Source organism: Salmo trutta, chromosome 10 (assembly GCF_901001165.1).
Source record: "Salmo trutta chromosome 10, fSalTru1.1, whole genome shotgun sequence".
Lineage (NCBI taxonomy): Eukaryota > Metazoa > Chordata > Actinopteri > Salmoniformes > Salmonidae > Salmo > Salmo trutta.
The window spans coordinates 13,904,781-13,924,219 of NC_042966.1; the positions used below are offsets into that span (position 1 = coordinate 13,904,781).

The 19,439-nt window shown below is 41.1% G+C and overlaps 2 protein-coding genes across 2 annotated transcripts; one reads left to right on the forward strand and one right to left on the reverse strand.

Moving 5' to 3' along the window:
- Nucleotides 1-2: 2 nt before the first annotated feature.
- LOC115201159 (interferon-induced protein with tetratricopeptide repeats 5) lies at nucleotides 3-2,727 on the reverse strand. Its single transcript, XM_029764509.1, has 2 exons — nucleotides 2,397-2,727; nucleotides 3-1,735 (listed from the first exon to the last, which is right to left on the reverse strand). Exons 1-2 carry the CDS (start codon nucleotides 2,591-2,593, stop codon nucleotides 304-306), a joined length of 1,629 nt encoding a protein of 542 aa, XP_029620369.1. The 5' UTR covers nucleotides 2,594-2,727; the 3' UTR covers nucleotides 3-303.
- A 13,435-nt stretch (nucleotides 2,728-16,162) lies between these two features.
- On the forward strand, nucleotides 16,163-17,526 carry LOC115201160 (cholesterol 25-hydroxylase-like protein). The gene has a single exon (XM_029764510.1). The coding sequence runs from the start codon at nucleotides 16,243-16,245 to the stop codon at nucleotides 17,032-17,034; it is 792 nt and encodes a 263-aa protein (XP_029620370.1). The 5' UTR covers nucleotides 16,163-16,242; the 3' UTR covers nucleotides 17,035-17,526.
- The last annotated feature ends 1,913 nt before the right edge of the window (nucleotides 17,527-19,439 follow it).

The window sequence follows — 19,439 nt, forward strand, 5'->3', positions numbered from 1 at the left end:
ACTTTGGTACTGTGTTTTATTACCTCTTCAGAATGTTAATGTCAGTTTAAGCAACAGTTTAACAGTCAATGAAAATATCTAATCATCTACGCGATAGGGGACACATCCAAAGACATCAACAACAAAAAATCTCACAAAAGTAATAGAATCTTACTCAAATTTTCTTTGCAATTTCTTTACACAAAATCAAACTTAAGAAGCATACATGCAACTTCAAGTAAATGTTACTCCATGATTAAAACCATTAAAATGCATGTAGCAGTATTCTTATGTAAGCCATGCATTGTGTTACAATAAAATATATCATTTGAGTTTCATTCCTTTGCCTAGGGCATCTGTGAGGTCATCTGTGTCTGGAGAGTGCACATTGACTCTCCTCGGCTCTTCAGCCTGTTTCTCTTCAGTGGCGAGGAATGCCAAAATCTCAGAGGCCTCGCCAACTCTCCTCTTGTTAGCCTGGCACCTCTCTGCTATCTGCTTAAGCTTCTTCCCAGCCTCCTTCCTGTCCCAACTCTCAATATGAATCTGGTAGGCCTTTTTGAATTGTGTCACAGCCCTGCCCTCATCTTTCTTCTTGTGGAACAGAAACAAGCCGAAGCTGGTGTAGCAGTGCTGCTTGTCAGAGTCATTGAGGGATTCATCTTTCAACAGGTTCATGAATATCTTCATCGCCTCTTCCAGCTGGTAGTTGTTCCCATAGGCCTCAGCCAGGTTCACCCTGGCGTGGATGTTGGAGGGCTTCAGATCCACGGCTCTGGAGAAGTGACGGATGCAGTCCTCCACCTTTGCTTTGATCTGGCCCCCACTGACTCGTCCCCCTTTCCTCTTCTGCTCGAACATCTGACTGAGCTGTTGTTTGTGACACAGGCCAATTTGGTGATGGAGGAAGTGGGAGTTTGGAGACAGCTCCAGAGCTTTCCCCAAAATGTGTAGGGACTCATTGACGGAGCCCTCGTATCTGAAAAACTTTGCCACGTAACGCATGACGTGAGGCACATCAGGAGACAGTCTGAGGGCTTCTGTGATGAGTTTCATGGACTCTTGTTTATTTTTGTTCTGAAGCTTCAGGGCTAGGAGGACCATAACCTCCGAGTTATCAGGCTCCAATGACAAGGCTTTCCTTAGCTGAGTGGTAGCTTCACTTTCCTCTGACCTCACTTTGTTATCCCTAACCATGCCCTCCAACCTGTACAGGACTATGGCATAGCCCACATTGAAAGAAGCATTGTTTGGCTCCCCCTCTAGAGCTTTCTGAAAGCTCTCTTTTACCCTCTTATAAAAGAATGCCCCAAGCCTGATAAGGCTCCAACCTTTCTCACCATGTACGGAAGGTAAGCTGCCTTGAATCTTTGAGGCCCTTGGAATACCCTTATTGATGTTTTCCAGCTTCCCAAGGTAGGCATCCACCTCATCCATGTTCCTTAAGTGATAGTGAACCCATGCAAAGTTAGCGTAGGTCACCAGTAACTCTGTCTCATACTGTCTGTCCTTCAGTGCACTCTCAGCCTTGTGGAGATACTCAAGAGCACTAACATTATTTTCCACTAGGTGGCTCAGGAACGCTAGTAAGTTGAAATATGTGACATGGTATTTTGAAGGGCAGAACTTCATGATTCGATCCAGGAGTTTTTCAGGGATGCTGTCCAGTTCCTTAATGTCAGCCTTCCTTATGCCCCATGTGAAGTGACACTCAAGTGCTTTCAGCTTGACTTCCATATCTGCTTTGACCGAGGCGCTGTGAGAAAAAGGCAACAATACCATTATTAACACCCAGCATTTTAACTGTTGTTGTCACTTCTGCCTCCCAAGGTGTCGCACCATAAAGCTGAGGGTCACATAATCACAACTGTACCCAAGGTCGTCAGGTTAATCAACACCCTCTCCCCTGAGACCTGACCTACACTATCTGCCTATTCTATCCTTTCACACACTTACACGAATGCCTACCTCCCTCTACTGCCCAAACATTAATATCGCACTAGGACTATCGAAGTTGCTGTGTGTGAGTATACAGTATGACCTATTTTCTTCTTAATGTTTTTCTTCATATATGTTGTGGTAATTATATTAATCCTTTTTCATGTGTAGTCCACCTGTCAACTGTCACCTTACATTTCCAGCAATAATTGTCACTGGATAAATAAAATGTAAATTGAACTGAAGCGGCACACCACATGGATTATTACTGTGTCATGTCAAATCGAATTATAGGTGTTATTAGCAATACGAAATTACACTAATGGTAGTATACGCTAAATAAATCCTGATTTCAAAGAGAAATATCAGAGGTGATGCCAAAGTGTGCCTTCAATTCATTGATGAAATACAATAAAAATTTAATATATATTTATATCGCACCAAGAGATCCTGTCTAATTTGCGTAGTTAAATTCTTACCTCATCTTGTTGAATACAGCGAGTTGTTTTTTGTAATGCACAAGTACGCGGACGTAGCTTACACAGCTGAAACAACTCACTCCCTGGCAATATATAGGCCTTCTGCAATTCGCAAAAGACAGGAAACCGAAACTGATGCGTAGCTGCTTTGCCAAAGTTTCGATTCTGACAAGTGACAATAGGTAATTGATTAACATTTTGCACTGTAACCTAACAAAGATGTTGGTATATAGTCTACTGACCTGCGATCATCACGTGAGAAAAGTTTTCAAACCGTGAATAGAAAAGCAGTGCCATCAACAACTTATTCAAACCTGCATGAAGAGAATTCCTGTGATGCAATGATTGACCATGTACTGGCGCTGTGTACTATATAAAGGGGGAAAGGAGAAGGTCATATAAGGGGTAGAGGAGATGATTGTAGAAATATTATTTTCCAGCGAGTATATATTGAAATCGTTTTTTCAACACTAGCGACTCTACAATCACTCGTTGTTTTTGATCAATGCTTATTTACATGATGAATAACCACATTTGGAAATTATAATAACACTTACAAGTATTTTTTTTTATTGCAAGATGTATCATCATCCATATGGTACAATTGCACAAAAAAAACGGAGCTTTGTGACACTACATGACACATCTTAATACATAGAAACATATGTTTTCCAAAAGTAATACATTTGAACTGAAATGTTCTTTGCAACTTTTAAATTAAATAAAAAGAAGCGTACAGCCAGAGATGCATACTCCCAACTTGAACTTCACCATTAAAAACATGAAAATGCATGCAGCATGCAGCGTAGTCCCGTGTGGCTCAGTTGGTAGAGCATGGTGTTTGCAACGCCAGGGTTGTGGGTTCGATTCCCACAGGTGACCAGTACGGAAAAAAATGTACGTAATGTATGCATTCACTACTGTAAGTCGTTCTTATCGTCTGCTAAATGACTAAAATGTGAACTGCACTGTTGGTTAGGGGCTTGTAAGTAAGCAATTCACGGTAAAGTCTATACTTGTTGTGTTAGGTGCATGTGACAAAGTTTGATTTGAGCAGTGTTTCAATGTAAGCCATGCATTGTGTTATAGCTACGTGTTTCATTCCTTTGCTGAAAGAATCTGTCAGGACGTCTGTGTCCTCAGACTACCTCTCCTGTTTGAGGAACGACAAAATCTCAGAGGGCTCGCCAACTCTCTTCTTGTTAGCCTGCCACCTCTGTGATCCGCTGAGAAGTGCCTCTTCCCAGCCTGCCTCCTTTCCCAACTCTCAATCCCAATCTGGTAGCATTTTTGAACTATGTCACAGCGCCATCCCTGTCTCTCTTCTTGCTATACCAAAGCCGGTATAGCAGAGCTGCTTGTCTGAGTCACTGAGGGACTTGTCCTCTAATATCTTCATCTTCTCTTCCAGCTGGTAGTTGTTCCCATAGGCCTCAGCCAGGTCCACCCTGGTGTGGTCGTTGGAGGGCTTCAGATCCACGGCTCTGGAGAAGTGAAGGATGCAGACCTCCACCTTCGCTTTTATCCTTGATGTCAGCCTTTTTTATTCCCCATGTAAAGTGACGTTCAAGTGCTTTCAGCTTGACTTCCATATCTGCTTTGACCTCTGTGAGGAAAAAGAAAAAATACCAATTATTATAAGTTATTATATTATTACTAGCCCAACATTGTTATCGTTGTTAACAGTCATAATCATCCTCATCTTCAACACAACAGCATTGTTTGTTATTGTGATAAAGTAGTTCAGAGAGATAGATTATGTGCATGTAATTCAATTATTTTACAATTGGTGTAAAATTCTTACCTCGTTTTTTTTTCGATGGCAGATAAGATATATGACCACAGTATTGAGGTAATAAAAATCTGAGACTACTGCAAACCAATAATGTATATAAACCCTGGATTGTGATTTTTCTATGTATTGACCATTGAGAGGCTTTGAAGCCACCGGTTGGCCATATTGGCACTCCCCAGTAGGAGCAGTCCTCCATAGGAATGAATGGAATTTTACAGTATTTCAATTCAATGTTTCAAGGACAAAATTACATGTATTTAAGTATTTTTATTGTTGTAATGGTAACGGTACATTAGTTATCTAAAAAAAAGTACTTTAAGGAAAATGTTTATATATATCTATATACACTGCTCAAAAAATAAAGGGAACACTTAAACAACAATGTAACTCCCAAGTCAATCACACTTCTGTGAAATCAAACTGTCCACTTAGGAAGCAACACTGATTGACAATAAATTTCACATGCTGTTGTGCAAATGGAATAGACAACAGGTGGAAATTATAGGCAATTAGCAGGACACCCCCAATAAAGGAGTGGTTCTGCAGGTGGGGACCACAGACCACTTCTCAGTTCCTATGCTTCCTGGCTGATGTTTTGGTAACTTTTGAATGCTGGCGGTGCTTTCACTCTAGTGGTAGCATGAGACGGAGTCTACAACCCACACAAGTGGCTCAGGTAGTGCAGCTCATCCAGGATGGCACATCAATGCGATCTGTGGCAAGAAGGTTTGCTGTGTCTGTCAGCGTAGTGTCCAGAGCATGGAGGCGCTACCAGGAGACAGGCCAGTACATCAGGAGACGTGGAGGAGGCCGTAGGAGGGCAACAACCCAGCAGCAGGACCGCTACTTCCGCCTTTGTGCAAGAAGGAGCAGGAGAAGCACTGCCAGAGCCCTGCAAAATGACCTCCAGCAGGCCACAAATGTGCATGTGTCTGCTCAAACGGTCAGAAACAGACTCCATGAGGGTGGTATGAGGGCCCGACGTCCACAGGTGGGGGTTGTGCTTACAGCCCAACACCGTGCAGGACGTTTGGCATTTGCCAGAGAACACCAAGATTGGCAAATTCGCCACTGGCGCCCTGTGCTCTTCACAGATGAAAGCAGGTTCACACTGAGCACGTGACAGACGTGACAGTCTGGAGACGCCGTGGAGAACGTTCTGCTGCCTGCAACATCCTCCAGCATGACCGGTTTGGCGATGGGTCAGTCATGGTGTGGGGTGGCATTTCTTTTGGGGGCCGCACAGCCCTCCATGTGCTCGCCAGAGGTAGCCTGACTGCCATTTGGTACCGAGATGAGATCCTCAGACCCCTTGTGAGACCATATGCTGGTGCGGTTGGCCCTGGGTTCCTCCTAATGCAAGACAATGCTAGACCTCATGTGCCTGGAGTGTGTCAGCAGTTCCTGCAAGAGGAAGGCATTGATGCTATGGACTGGCCCGCCCGTTCCCCAGACCTGAATCCAATTGAGCACATCTGGGACATCATGTCTCGCTCCATCCACCAACGCCACGTTGCACCACAGACTGTCCAGGAGTTGGCGGATGCTTTAGTCCAGGTCTGGGAGGAGATCCCTCAGGAGACCATCCGCCACTTCATCAGGAGCATGCCCAGGCATTGTAGGGAGGTCATACAGGCACGTGGCGGCCACACACACTACTGAGCCTCATTTTGACTTGTTTTAAGGACATTACATCAAAGTTGGATCAGCCTGTTGTGTGGTTTTCCACTTTAATTTTGAGTGTGACTCCAAATCCAGACCTCCATGTGTTGATAAATTGGATTTCCATTGATTATTTTTGTGTGATTTTGTTGTCAGCACATGCAACTATGTAAAGAAAAAAGTATTTAATAAGATTATTTCTTTCATTCAGATCTAGGATGTGTTGTTTAAGTGTTCCCTTTATTTTTTTGAGCAGTATATATATACATTTATATACATTTATATATATATATAAAACATGTGTGTGTTTTATTTTATTTTAGCTCACATAATATAATTTCAAAGTATGCATTAAAGTGTCTTTAGTATAATACATTTATGGCAAAAATGAATGTAGACAATAAATGCATTTCTATAGCTGCCTAAATATTTTTTACATCGGTGGAGTGCCAAGATGGAGGCTTCAAAACAGCGCCCCCTGGAAGTAATGTAGTGTATATAGAAATAATTGGCACAGAAACTTGAACTTGCCACTCCCTGGCATATTATTTTTATTTTGCAGAGTCGAAAACGAAACTGGTACGTGATTGCCATGAGTTTCTATTCTGCCAAATAGCTATTTATCATGTAACAAAGTATTTTTTATGTTAATAAAAAACAGTAGCCTACTATCAACAACTGAATCGAAATTTAGATCATGTGTATGCACCCTCCTATTAATAGTATCTCAAGCATACCATACATCCGGCTTCTACACCTGCATTGCTTGCTGTTTAGGGTTTTAGGCTGGGTTTCTGTACAGCACTTTGTGACATCAGCTGATGTAACAAGGGCTTTATAAATACATTTGATTGATTGATGGATTTCTCCAACAATTTACCGGGTCGCGTTTACGAACTATCGGTATTCATCTTTATCATTACTTGTTTTAACCACTTGATGGCGCTCTGCACAAGGAGCTAGAGGGGCAAAATATGTTTGGGTTTCATCCGTGGCCAGTGTCTACTCAAAATAGAACAGACAACACAGCAGCATTCTACTTATGAAATTACAATGCTAAAGATACAGATTCCTGATCTCTCACTTTCAATTTTCAATATGAGGCAATATTTATTTTATTCATGGCTTTGAAGAATTCATAGGGAAGTTGCATTAGGCCTACATACAATATGTACACTACCGGTCCAAAGTTTTAGAACACCTACTCATTCAAGTCTTTTTCTTTCATTTTTACTATTTTCGACATTGTAGAATAATAGTGAAGACATCAAAATGATGAAATAACACATATGGAATCATGTAGTAACCAAAAAAGTGTTAAACAAATCCAAATATATTTTATATTTGATATTCTTCAAATAGCCATCCTTTGCCTTGATGACAGCTTTGCACAATCTTGGCATTCTCTCAACCAGCTTTATGAGGTAGTCACCTGGAATGCATTTCAATTAACAGGTGTGCCTTCCTAAAAGTTCATTTGTGGAATTTATTTCCTTAATGCGTTTGAGCCAATCAGTTGTGTTGTGACAAGGTATGAGGGTATACAGAAGACAACCCTTTTTGGTAAAAGACCAAGTCCATATTATGGCAAGAACAGCTCAAATAAGGAAAGAGAAACCACAGTCCATAATTTCTTTAAGACGTGAAGGTCAGTCAATGCGGGACCTTTCAAGAACTTTGAAAGTTTGTTCAAGTGCAGTCGCAAAAACCATCAAGCACTATTATGAAACTGTCTCTCATGAGGACTGCCACAGGAATAGAAGACACAGAGTTACCTCTGCTGCAGATTTGTTTAACACTTTTTTGGTTACTACATGATTCCATATGTGTTATTTCATTGTTTTGATGTCTTCACTATTATTCTACAATGTAGGAAATAGTAAAAATAAAGAATTACCCTTGAATGAGTAGGTGTTCTAAAACTTCTGACCGGTAGTGAAATGTAGGGAAATGTATCAGCCAGTTGGCTATATGCCTGTTTCCCAATAGGTTTTCACACGCAAATAGAACATTTGGCTACTCTATTCTTTCACTTTGTTCTGAGTATTTTATCATCAGCACTACAGTGTCACCAGAGCCATAGCCTACTCCCTTACGTGTATTCACTAAACTTGCTAATGTCTGTAATGGAATGGATTTTATTTCTTCAATAAATATATCTTAAAAGGAGAACAATGTCAAAATATTTACATTTCTTATTGTTCCCTGTTAACTAAGTGGCACAGATGTAGTATCTTAATTTGAGGCTGTTTTCTACAGCAGAAAAATAATCCTGCACCAATGGGAAATGTGAATTGTTATGTGGATTATAATTAATGGAGATCTTTGTAGGAGTTGATCGATTTTTCAAAATGGAAATGACAAACTTCAGAAGCCCTTTTAGACCTCAAATACACTACAAGTTTGATCAAATTAAGATCCTAAATCTGTTGGTAGACTCACTGTACATATGTCCAACTTTGAGCAAGTGCCTCCAAATATCAACCAAGTGCAAGCATGGAATTACTTATAGGAAACAATCAGAAACTTAAATATTTGACATTTATGTTGGTTTTTGGAACAAAGGTGAAAGAAGCAAGTTAAAATGCTGAAATATCATAAAGATTTTGGTAGTATGTTTTAGTATCTCGGTCACAAGAGTAAAAAAAAGTTGAACGTCAGTGAAGATATCTAATCAACTACCTGAAAGGGAAAGAAGGACCTTGATCAGGGAGGTGACCAAGAACCCGAAGACCACTCTGACAGAATTAAAGAGTTCCTAAGCTGAGATGGGAGAACCTGCCAGAAGGACAAGTCTCTACAGCACTTCACCAATCTGGGCTTTATGTGAGAGTGGGGCGAAGATGTACATTCCAACAGGACAATGACCCCAAGCATACAGCCAATGTGAAAGTCCTTGAGTCGCCCAGCCAAAGCAAATACTTGGATCCCACTGAAAATCTGTGGAACATGTTTTCACTTTCTTACTATGGGGTATTGTGTGTAGATGGGTCAAAAAACATATTTTCTGCATTTAATCCATTTGAATTCAGGCTGAAACACAAAATGTGGAATAAGTTTCTGAAGACACTGTAAGTCTTTATAAGGACATCTGGGGGTGGATACTTGTCACACAGAACACATCATTCTTGTTATTTTATTTAACCAGGCAAGTCAGTTAAGAACAAATTATTATTTAAAATGACTGCCTACACCAACCAAACCCAGACGACGCTGGGCCAATTGTGTTCCACACTATGGGACGCCCAATCACGGCCAGTTGTGATACAGCATGGAATCGAACCAGGGTGTCTGCAGTGACACGTCAAGCACGGAGATGCAGTGTCTTAGACCGCTGCGCCACTCGGGAGCCCAAAAGAGGAGAGGTTTTGCAAGAGGTTGTTTAAACACGCATGTCAAGCTCACACACAACAAGACTGAACACAATGCTTCTACAGAGCCTATGGGACTTGATTCTGGGATATCATACGTGACTCAGATCACATTTCTCAGATTGACGTAGTCGCCTGTCTCCTGCTCTTCGACTTTCAATACTTCATTTGGCATCTGCTGCACCACAAGGTGCCCTGGCTGTAAAGGACAAATTTACAGAGTTCATGTAACACCTGAATCAACACTAGAAATGTTACACTGAAAAATCAACACTAGTTAACACTGGCCAATTTGCTGTGTATAGATCAACATCTGTGTAACATGATCAATGTAAAGTGGTTCACTAAGGCAGATTGTGTGACAGAGGGGGGAGCCAAAGTAAACCCATAGATCTAGTCGGCACTGCCACAGATATGATCAGAATTGAGATTTCGGAATGTAGCCATTGGGTGTGGGGTAAGCTTGGAAAGTACACCCTGGATTTTCCGGGAATGGAAGGGTCTCAATTTGTACCTGACACCAAAGAACCTGTCAAGACAAGTGGAACTGAACTTACCTTTCCTTATCTAAGAAAGGGAGAGTCACCACTTGACTCACTCCCACTCTCTCCTTGTGATTCATAGGATAGATGGATAGAATTGTAAGTGGAGATGAGGATGGACTTTAATCCCAACTAACCCCTAGTTAGTTGCCACATCCAGTTTACAGAAAGTGCTATTAACATCCTCATTGTGCTTACAAAATGCTGTAATTACTGTGGTTTTGTTAACAGATGTTTATCAAGAGTAGGGCTTGATAGATCATAAATTACTAATGGTCTATTATCCAGCTATTCACTCTAAATACCAAGGCAGTCGACCATTCAACATCAGGAATGAGAGGTTTCCTGTTCAGGGAGACATCCCTAGAACTGACGAATGGAAAGTTTATTTCATCACACATTGGAATGTGAATAGAAGGCAAACGAGTAGAACGGAAACAGAAAGCAATCAACAGCACCACCTACTGTTTGCATCATCACTATGCCTAGTTCTCAGCTCTCACAGGAATCCTGCTACACAGGTTGAGTCATCAGAAGGTCACAGCTCTGTTGTAACAGTGGTAAAGTCTCTGACTGTCATTGGGTCAGACCTCCATCAGCTCTCACCACATTGTTTGCTCCTGGCAAAAGAAACATTTTCAACCCAACCCTCCTCCTTGTCCTCCTCTTCCCTTTGATAACATGATGCAATACAGGGAAACTTTGATATCCCTTAGCTTAGAATAACACTCATTTCTGGTTATGAAGGTATTTATTTAATGATTCTATTGAGATTTTCAATGCAGGCACACAGAACAATCATACTCTGAATCAAATAACTGAGCTAAGTGTGGAATAAGTCAAGGGGTATGAATAATTTCTGAACGCACTGTAAGTGAGAAGTCCCCAGGAAGTTTAGTAAGGCTATATAAGGACATCTGTGGGCCAACACCGTGCAGGACGTTTGGCATTTGCCAGAGAACACCAAGATTGCCAAATTCGCCACTGGCGCCCTGTGCTCTTCACAGATGAAAGCAGGTTCACACTGAGCACGTGACAGACGTGACAGTCTGGAGACGCCGTGGAGAACGTTCTGCTGCCTGCAACATCCTCCAGCATGACCGGTTTGGCGATGGGTCAGTCATGGTGTGGGGTGGCATTTCTTTTGGGGGCCGCACAGCCCTCCATGTGCTCGCCAGAGGTAGCCTGACTGCCATTTGGTACCGAGATGAGATCCTCAGACCCCTTGTGAGACCATATGCTGGTGCGGTTGGCCCTGGGTTCCTCCTAATGCAAGACAATGCTAGACCTCATGTGCCTGGAGTGTGTCAGCAGTTCCTGCAAGAGGAAGGCATTGATGCTATGGACTGGCCCGCCCATTCCCCAGACCTGAATCCAATTGAGCACATCTGGGACATCATGTCTCGCTCCATCCACCAACGCCACGTTGCACCACAGACTGTCCAGGAGTTGGCGGATGCTTTAGTCCAGGTCTGGGAGGAGATCCCTCAGGAGACCATCCGCCACTTCATCAGGAGCATGCCCAGGCATTGTAGGGAGGTCATACAGGCACGTGGCGGCCACACACACTACTGAGCCTCATTTTGACTTGTTTTAAGGACATTACATCAAAGTTGGATCAGCCTGTTGTGTGGTTTTCCACTTTAATTTTGAGTGTGACTCCAAATCCAGACCTCCATGTGTTGATAAATTGGATTTCCATTGATTATTTTTGTGTGATTTTGTTGTCAGCACATGCAACTATGTAAAGAAAAAAGTATTTAATAAGATTATTTCTTTCATTCAGATCTAGGATGTGTTGTTTAAGTGTTCCCTTTATTTTTTTGAGCAGTATATATATACATTTATATACATTTATATATATATATAAAACATGTGTGTGTTTTATTTTATGTTAGCTCACATAATATAATTTCAAAGTATGCATTAAAGTGTCTTTAGTATAATACATTTATGGCAAAAATGAATGTAGACAATAAATGCATTTCTATAGCTGCCTAAATATTTTTTACATCGGTGGAGTGCCAAGATGGAGGCTTCAAAACAGCGCCCCCTGGAAGTAATGTAGTGTATATAGAAATAATTGGCACAGAAACTTGAACTTGCCACTCCCTGGCATATTATTTTTATTTTGCAGAGTCGAAAACGAAACTGGTACGTGATTGCCATGAGTTTCTATTCTGCCAAATAGCTATTTATCATGTAACAAAGTATTTTTTATGTTAATAAAAAACAGTAGCCTACTATCAACAACTGAATCGAAATTTAGATCATGTGTATGCACCCTCCTATTAATAGTATCTCAAGCATACCATACATCCGGCTTCTACACCTGCATTGCTTGCTGTTTAGGGTTTTAGGCTGGGTTTCTGTACAGCACTTTGTGACATCAGCTGATGTAACAAGGGCTTTATAAATACATTTGATTGATTGATGGATTTCTCCAACAATTTACCGGGTCGCGTTTACGAACTATCGGTATTCATCTTTATCATTACTTGTTTTAACCACTTGATGGCGCTCTGCACAAGGAGCTAGAGGGGCAAAATATGTTTGGGTTTCATCCGTGGCCAGTGTCTACTCAAAATAGAACAGACAACACAGCAGCATTCTACTTATGAAATTACAATGCTAAAGATACAGATTCCTGATCTCTCACTTTCAATTTTCAATATGAGGCAATATTTATTTTATTCATGGCTTTGAAGAATTCATAGGGAAGTTGCATTAGGCCTACATACAATATGTACACTACCGGTCCAAAGTTTTAGAACACCTACTCATTCAAGTCTTTTTCTTTAATTTTTACTATTTTCGACATTGTAGAATAATAGTGAAGACATCAAAATGATGAAATAACACATATGGAATCATGTAGTAACCAAAAAAGTGTTAAACAAATCCAAATATATTTTATATTTGATATTCTTCAAATAGCCATCCTTTGCCTTGATGACAGCTTTGCACAATCTTGGCATTCTCTCAACCAGCTTTATGAGGTAGTCACCTGGAATGCATTTCAATTAACAGGTGTGCCTTCCTAAAAGTTCATTTGTGGAATTTATTTCCTTAATGCGTTTGAGCCAATCAGTTGTGTTGTGACAAGGTATGAGGGTATACAGAAGACAACCCTTTTTGGTAAAAGACCAAGTCCATATTATGGCAAGAACAGCTCAAATAAGGAAAGAGAAACCACAGTCCATAATTTCTTTAAGACGTGAAGGTCAGTCAATGCGGGACCTTTCAAGAACTTTGAAAGTTTGTTCAAGTGCAGTCGCAAAAACCATCAAGCACTATTATGAAACTGTCTCTCATGAGGACTGCCACAGGAATAGAAGACACAGAGTTACCTCTGCTGCAGATTTGTTTAACACTTTTTTGGTTACTACATGATTCCATATGTGTTATTTCATTGTTTTGATGTCTTCACTATTATTCTACAATGTAGGAAATAGTAAAAATAAAGAATTACCCTTGAATGAGTAGGTGTTCTAAAACTTCTGACCGGTAGTGAAATGTAGGGAAATGTATCAGCCAGTTGGCTATATGCCTGTTTCCCAATAGGTTTTCACACGCAAATAGAACATTTGGCTACTCTATTCTTTCACTTTGTTCTGAGTATTTTATCATCAGCACTACAGTGTCACCAGAGCCATAGCCTACTCCCTTACGTGTATTCACTAAACTTGCTAATGTCTGTAATGGAATGGATTTTATTTCTTCAATAAATATATCTTAAAAGGAGAACAATGTCAAAATATTTACATTTCTTATTGTTCCCTGTTAACTAAGTGGCACAGATGTAGTATCTTAATTTGAGGCTGTTTTCTACAGCAGGAAAATAATCCTGCACCAATGGGAAATGTGAATTGTTATGTGGATTATAATTAATGGAGATCTTTGTAGGAGTTGATCGATTTTTCAAAATGGAAATGACAAACTTCAGAAGCCCTTTTAGACCTCAAATACACTACAAGTTTGATCAAATTAAGATCCTAAATCTGTTGGTAGACTCACTGTACATATGTCCAACTTTGAGCAAGTGCCTCCAAATATCAACCAAGTGCAAGCATGGAATTACTTATAGGAAACAATCAGAAACTTAAATATTTGACATTTATGTTGGTTTTTGGAACAAAGGTGAAAGAAGCAAGTTAAAATGCTGAAATATCATAAAGATTTTGGTAGTATGTTTTAGTATCTCGGTCACAAGAGTAAAAAAAAGTTGAACGTCAGTGAAGATATCTAATCAACTACCTGAAAGGGAAAGAAGGACCTTGATCAGGGAGGTGACCAAGAACCCGAAGACCACTCTGACAGAATTAAAGAGTTCCTAAGCTGAGATGGGAGAACCTGCCAGAAGGACAAGTCTCTACAGCACTTCACCAATCTGGGCTTTATGTGAGAGTGGGGCGAAGATGTACATTCCAACAGGACAATGACCCCAAGCATACAGCCAATGTGAAAGTCCTTGAGTCGCCCAGCCAAAGCAAATACTTGGATCCCACTGAAAATCTGTGGAACATGTTTTCACTTTCTTACTATGGGGTATTGTGTGTAGATGGGTCAAAAAACATATTTTCTGCATTTAATCCATTTGAATTCAGGCTGAAACACAAAATGTGGAATAAGTTTCTGAAGACACTGTAAGTCTTTATAAGGACATCTGGGGGTGGATACTTGTCACACAGAACACATCATTCTTGTTATTTTATTTAACCAGGCAAGTCAGTTAAGAACAAATTATTATTTAAAATGACTGCCTACACCAACCAAACCCAGACGACGCTGGGCCAATTGTGTTCCACACTATGGGACGCCCAATCACGGCCAGTTGTGATACAGCATGGAATCGAACCAGGGTGTCTGCAGTGACACGTCAAGCACGGAGATGCAGTGTCTTAGACCGCTGCGCCACTCGGGAGCCCAAAAGAGGAGAGGTTTTGCAAGAGGTTGTTTAAACACGCATGTCAAGCTCACACACAACAAGACTGAACACAATGCTTCTACAGAGCCTATGGGACTTGATTCTGGGATATCATACGTGACTCAGATCACATTTCTCAGATTGACGTAGTCGCCTGTCTCCTGCTCTTCGACTTTCAATACTTCATTTGGCATCTGCTGCACCACAAGGTGCCCTGGCTGTAAAGGACAAATTTACAGAGTTCATGTAACACCTGAATCAACACTAGAAATGTTACACTGAAAAATCAACACTAGTTAACACTGGCCAATTTGCTGTGTATAGATCAACATCTGTGTAACATGATCAATGTAAAGTGGTTCACTAAGGCAGATTGTGTGACAGAGGGGGGAGCCAAAGTAAACCCATAGATCTAGTCGGCACTGCCACAGATATGATCAGAATTGAGATTTCGGAATGTAGCCATTGGGTGTGGGGTAAGCTTGGAAAGTACACCCTGGATTTTCCGGGAATGGAAGGGTCTCAATTTGTACCTGACACCAAAGAACCTGTCAAGACAAGTGGAACTGAACTTACCTTTCCTTATCTAAGAAAGGGAGAGTCACCACTTGACTCACTCCCACTCTCTCCTTGTGATTCATAGGATAGATGGATAGAATTGTAAGTGGAGATGAGGATGGACTTTAATCCCAACTAACCCCTAGTTAGTTGCCACATCCAGTTTACAGAAAGTGCTATTAACATCCTCATTGTGCTTACAAAATGCTGTAATTACTGTGGTTTTGTTAACAGATGTTTATCAAGAGTAGGGCTTGATAGATCATAAATTACTAATGGTCTATTATCCAGCTATTCACTCTAAATACCAAGGCAGTCGACCATTCAACATCAGGAATGAGAGGTTTCCTGTTCAGGGAGACATCCCTAGAACTGACGAATGGAAAGTTTATTTCATCACACATTGGAATGTGAATAGAAGGCAAACGAGTAGAACGGAAACAGAAAGCAATCAACAGCACCACCTACTGTTTGCATCATCACTATGCCTAGTTCTCAGCTCTCACAGGAATCCTGCTACACAGGTTGAGTCATCAGAAGGTCACAGCTCTGTTGTAACAGTGGTAAAGTCTCTGACTGTCATTGGGTCAGACCTCCATCAGCTCTCACCACATTGTTTGCTCCTGGCAAAAGAAACATTTTCAACCCAACCCTCCTCCTTGTCCTCCTCTTCCCTTTGATAACATGATGCAATACAGGGAAACTTTGATATCACTTAGCTTAGAATAACACTCATTTCTGGTTATGAAGGTATTTATTTAATGATTCTATTGAGATGTTCAATGCAGGCACACAGAACAATCATACTCTGAATCAAATAACTGAGCTAAGTGTGGAATAAGTCAAGGGGTATGAATACTTTCTGAACGCACTGTAAGTGAGAAGTCCCCAGGAAGTTTAGTAAGGCTATATAAGGACATCTGTGGGCGGATACCTGTCACAGAGAACTCATTAAAGGGAAGAGCTTCTGCAGGAGGTTGTTTAAACACGAATGTCAAGCTCAGACACAACAAGACTGAACACAATGCTTCTACAGAGCCTATGGGACTTCATACTGGGATATAATGCGTGGCTCAGATCACCTTTCTTCCCTGTGCTTTTCTCCCTCAGTGTCTACCTCACCTTTTGCCTGCCCTTCGTCGTGCTGGACCTCCTCTCCCCCAGGCTGGCCTGGATCAGGACCTTTAATATCCAGCAGAAGAGCCACGTCTCCTGGACCATGATGTGGAGCTGCCTGGCTCTCTCCCTCTACAACCATGTAGTGTTCCTCTTCCCTCTCACTGTGCTGCACTGGTTCTGGAGACCAGCCAGCTTCATAGCCGAGGCCCCCGGAACGCTGCGTCTCATCTGGGACGTGGTCGCCTGCCTACTCCTGTTCGACTTTCAATATTTCATCTGGCATCTGCTGCACCATAAGGTGCCCTGGCTGTACCGGACATTCCACAAGGTGCACCACAAGCACACATCCACCTTCGTACTGACCACGGAGTACTCTGGGGCCTATGAGACCCTGTCTCTGGGCTTCTTCGCTGGGGTCAACCCTCTGCTGCTGGGCTGCCACCCCCTGACAGAGATGCTCTTCAATGTTCTGAATATCTGGCTTTCTGTGGAGGACCACTCTGGCTATGACCTGCCCTGGTCCACGCATAGACTGGTGCCCTTTGGGCTCTACGGTGGAGCTCCACACCACGACCTGCACCATCTGAAGTTCAAGTCCAACTATGCTCCGTACTTCACACACTGGGACAGGATTTTTGGGACATTGCACAAGCATTCAGACTGAATTTGTGCACAGAAGGAAGTGCAATTGGACATCTTGAATATCTTTTATGTTAAAAGGATGGGATGCAGAGAGCATCACTGTGATATATTGTATTATATGCTGATGTTATTTAGCATAGTAAAGATAAAGCTATATTTAAGTTATTTATTTAATTAAACGTGTTATTTATTATGACATAGCCTGACTGCAGATTTTCTATGACTGTTGTATATGAAAGTTCTCTAAAGATTCATGCAATGGACTCAAATAAAAAAAACAGTTACATTAACCAGTTTAGAGCTGTGATGCTAGTTTACAGAACTGTCAGAATGAATTTGACTGGGATTGAATGACTGAAAACTATTGTGAATGTTTGTGTTGACTTCTCAGTGCTACTGGGTGAGCATCACAGAACAAAATGTTCAGCTGTTTCAAGCTGTATGCAGTATTAACAAGAGATAACCCCCAGCATGTTAGTTACAAAACAAGGAGCAATAAAACTTATAACCTAAATATTTGTGTGGCTCGCTTTCATTGATCTACATTCTTCTGTATGCAAGCCTATTTGTTTATACGATGTTGTTGATTTAGATGGCTGTTTTCAGATACAGCAATGCTGCATGCAGAACCACCATGATGGTTTTCTATGAAGCATACATACATAAACATAATTTGTATGTAGCATTTTGAAGCCCATGAGTGTGCCACCGTGCACACAGATGACTCATAAATCATGTGATCTAAGTGGATGGATTCTTCTCACCAAAGTCTTGATGCAAATTCCCTTTGTCTGGGGACTGAAGCTATGCTCTATTTTGGTAATCATGACCTTGTGAACAAAAGATGTCGATACTCATTCCAAGATCCATTCGTTTTTTTCTGGACCCTGTGACCTGATCATGAACAAAAGTTTTCTACAGTAGCATGTAGTCATTTTATGAGTTTCTAACAAACTGTTTTCTTTCTTACTTAATATATATATGGACAATAGTATTCATGTTAATTAGGCCCTTTCCAATGTTACTGTAATCAGGTGAAAGTTGTGCAAAAATCCATTGGTGACAGTGTAGCGGGTTTCTTATGCACCACAGGAGAACCAAGAAATGAAGAGCGACACCACGGCTGTCTTTCAGGCTTTTATGTTGATCTGCAATAGTATTGTGAAAAGACAGGACAGGAACACATCAGTCTCCAATGCACCACCTGACAAGTTGTTCTACACAGGAGCATGAAGAAAGGTAAAACACATATCCTATCTCACATCCCCAATACATTGCTAGGTGCTTTCAGTGTTGACAGTACCAAAATACAACAACTCATGTACAAAACCACTGCAACACAAACAAGTTACAAAGTAAAATCACCTTAGAGGGCAAAAACTACATCCCCCATAATGCAACACCATCACTAGTTGGCAGTTCAGCTAGCCGTCTGCATCACAGAAAGAAAGGCATGCTAGCTAGCAACACTTTTAGCACTCTGTAACTATATTAATAACAACAATAAAACTCTGAAAGTTACGTGTTTTGATAGTCTAACATCCCCTTATAACAATATCTACAGCATTAACCTTGGGACGTTTTATTTATTTCACGTTACGGACTTCTACAAAGGAGTAATCTGCAACCCGTACCTTTCTCTCTCAGTGTTTTCTCAGACTGAGGAGAGCGGGAGCTATGGGTAGTACCAGGGTGTTAGTAGGTGACGTAAGCACCCAGATAAAATAAAATACATTTAATGAAACAAAACCTGAAGATGTTAACATCATTCAGCTACTGTAGCTGCATACCTAACATCAACAGGCATCACCAGTAGCGCAACAATTAAAATTAGAAACCAAAAGTAAAGTTCCTGGCGATCTGACTCCCCCCTTCTGTCTGAACTTGGAATATTCCTGTTCGCGGGCTTTGGCCACTGACCCTCAACCTGATTGTTCTGTTCTGCATTGTGTACTATTCTAATAATTTGAAGTTTGCTGGAATAACCATTTTAACTCTACTACACTATTAGGCCCTTTCCAATATTACTGTAATCAGGTGAAAGTTGTGCAAAAATCCACTGGTGACAGGATGCAGACACTTCCAAATGAAATATGAAGTCGCCAAAGCCTCATCTAAAAAGAGTAAAGGACATCTTCCTGAGATTGACAATTGAGAATTTCCCAGAAGTAATTGGAGAATTCCCGAACAGGAAAAGGAACAATAAAATTCTGCAGACGAAACAGAGCCATCAGACACTCATTTCCTGGCCGATGATATTTTCAGGATTATATCTTTGTGAACATGTAGGATTCTTTGTGAATGTTATGATAGCGTTTAGAACAGGGTTTTCAAGATAGTGGTTTGCAGCCCACTGGGGGTCGCCACTGGTCCATGGGTTGTGGTCAAGCCTGTTTTGATGTTAGAAGAAGAACTGGCTTTGTTTAA

What these genes read in the sequence shown, in the direction of transcription:
- LOC115201160 (XM_029764510.1), top strand. Translation starts at nt 16,243, where the DNA reads ATGTCAAGCTCAGACACAACAAGACTGAACACAATGCTTCTACAGAGC.
- LOC115201159 (XM_029764509.1), bottom strand. Translation starts at nt 2,593, where the DNA reads ATGTTAATCAATTACCTATTGTCACTTGTCAGAATCGAAACTTTGGCA. An exon ending in GCTGTATTCAACAAGATGAG is followed by an intron (nt 1,736 to 2,396) that starts GTAAGAATTTAA and finishes TTTTTCTCACAG; the next exon opens with CGCCTCGGTCAAAGCAGATA.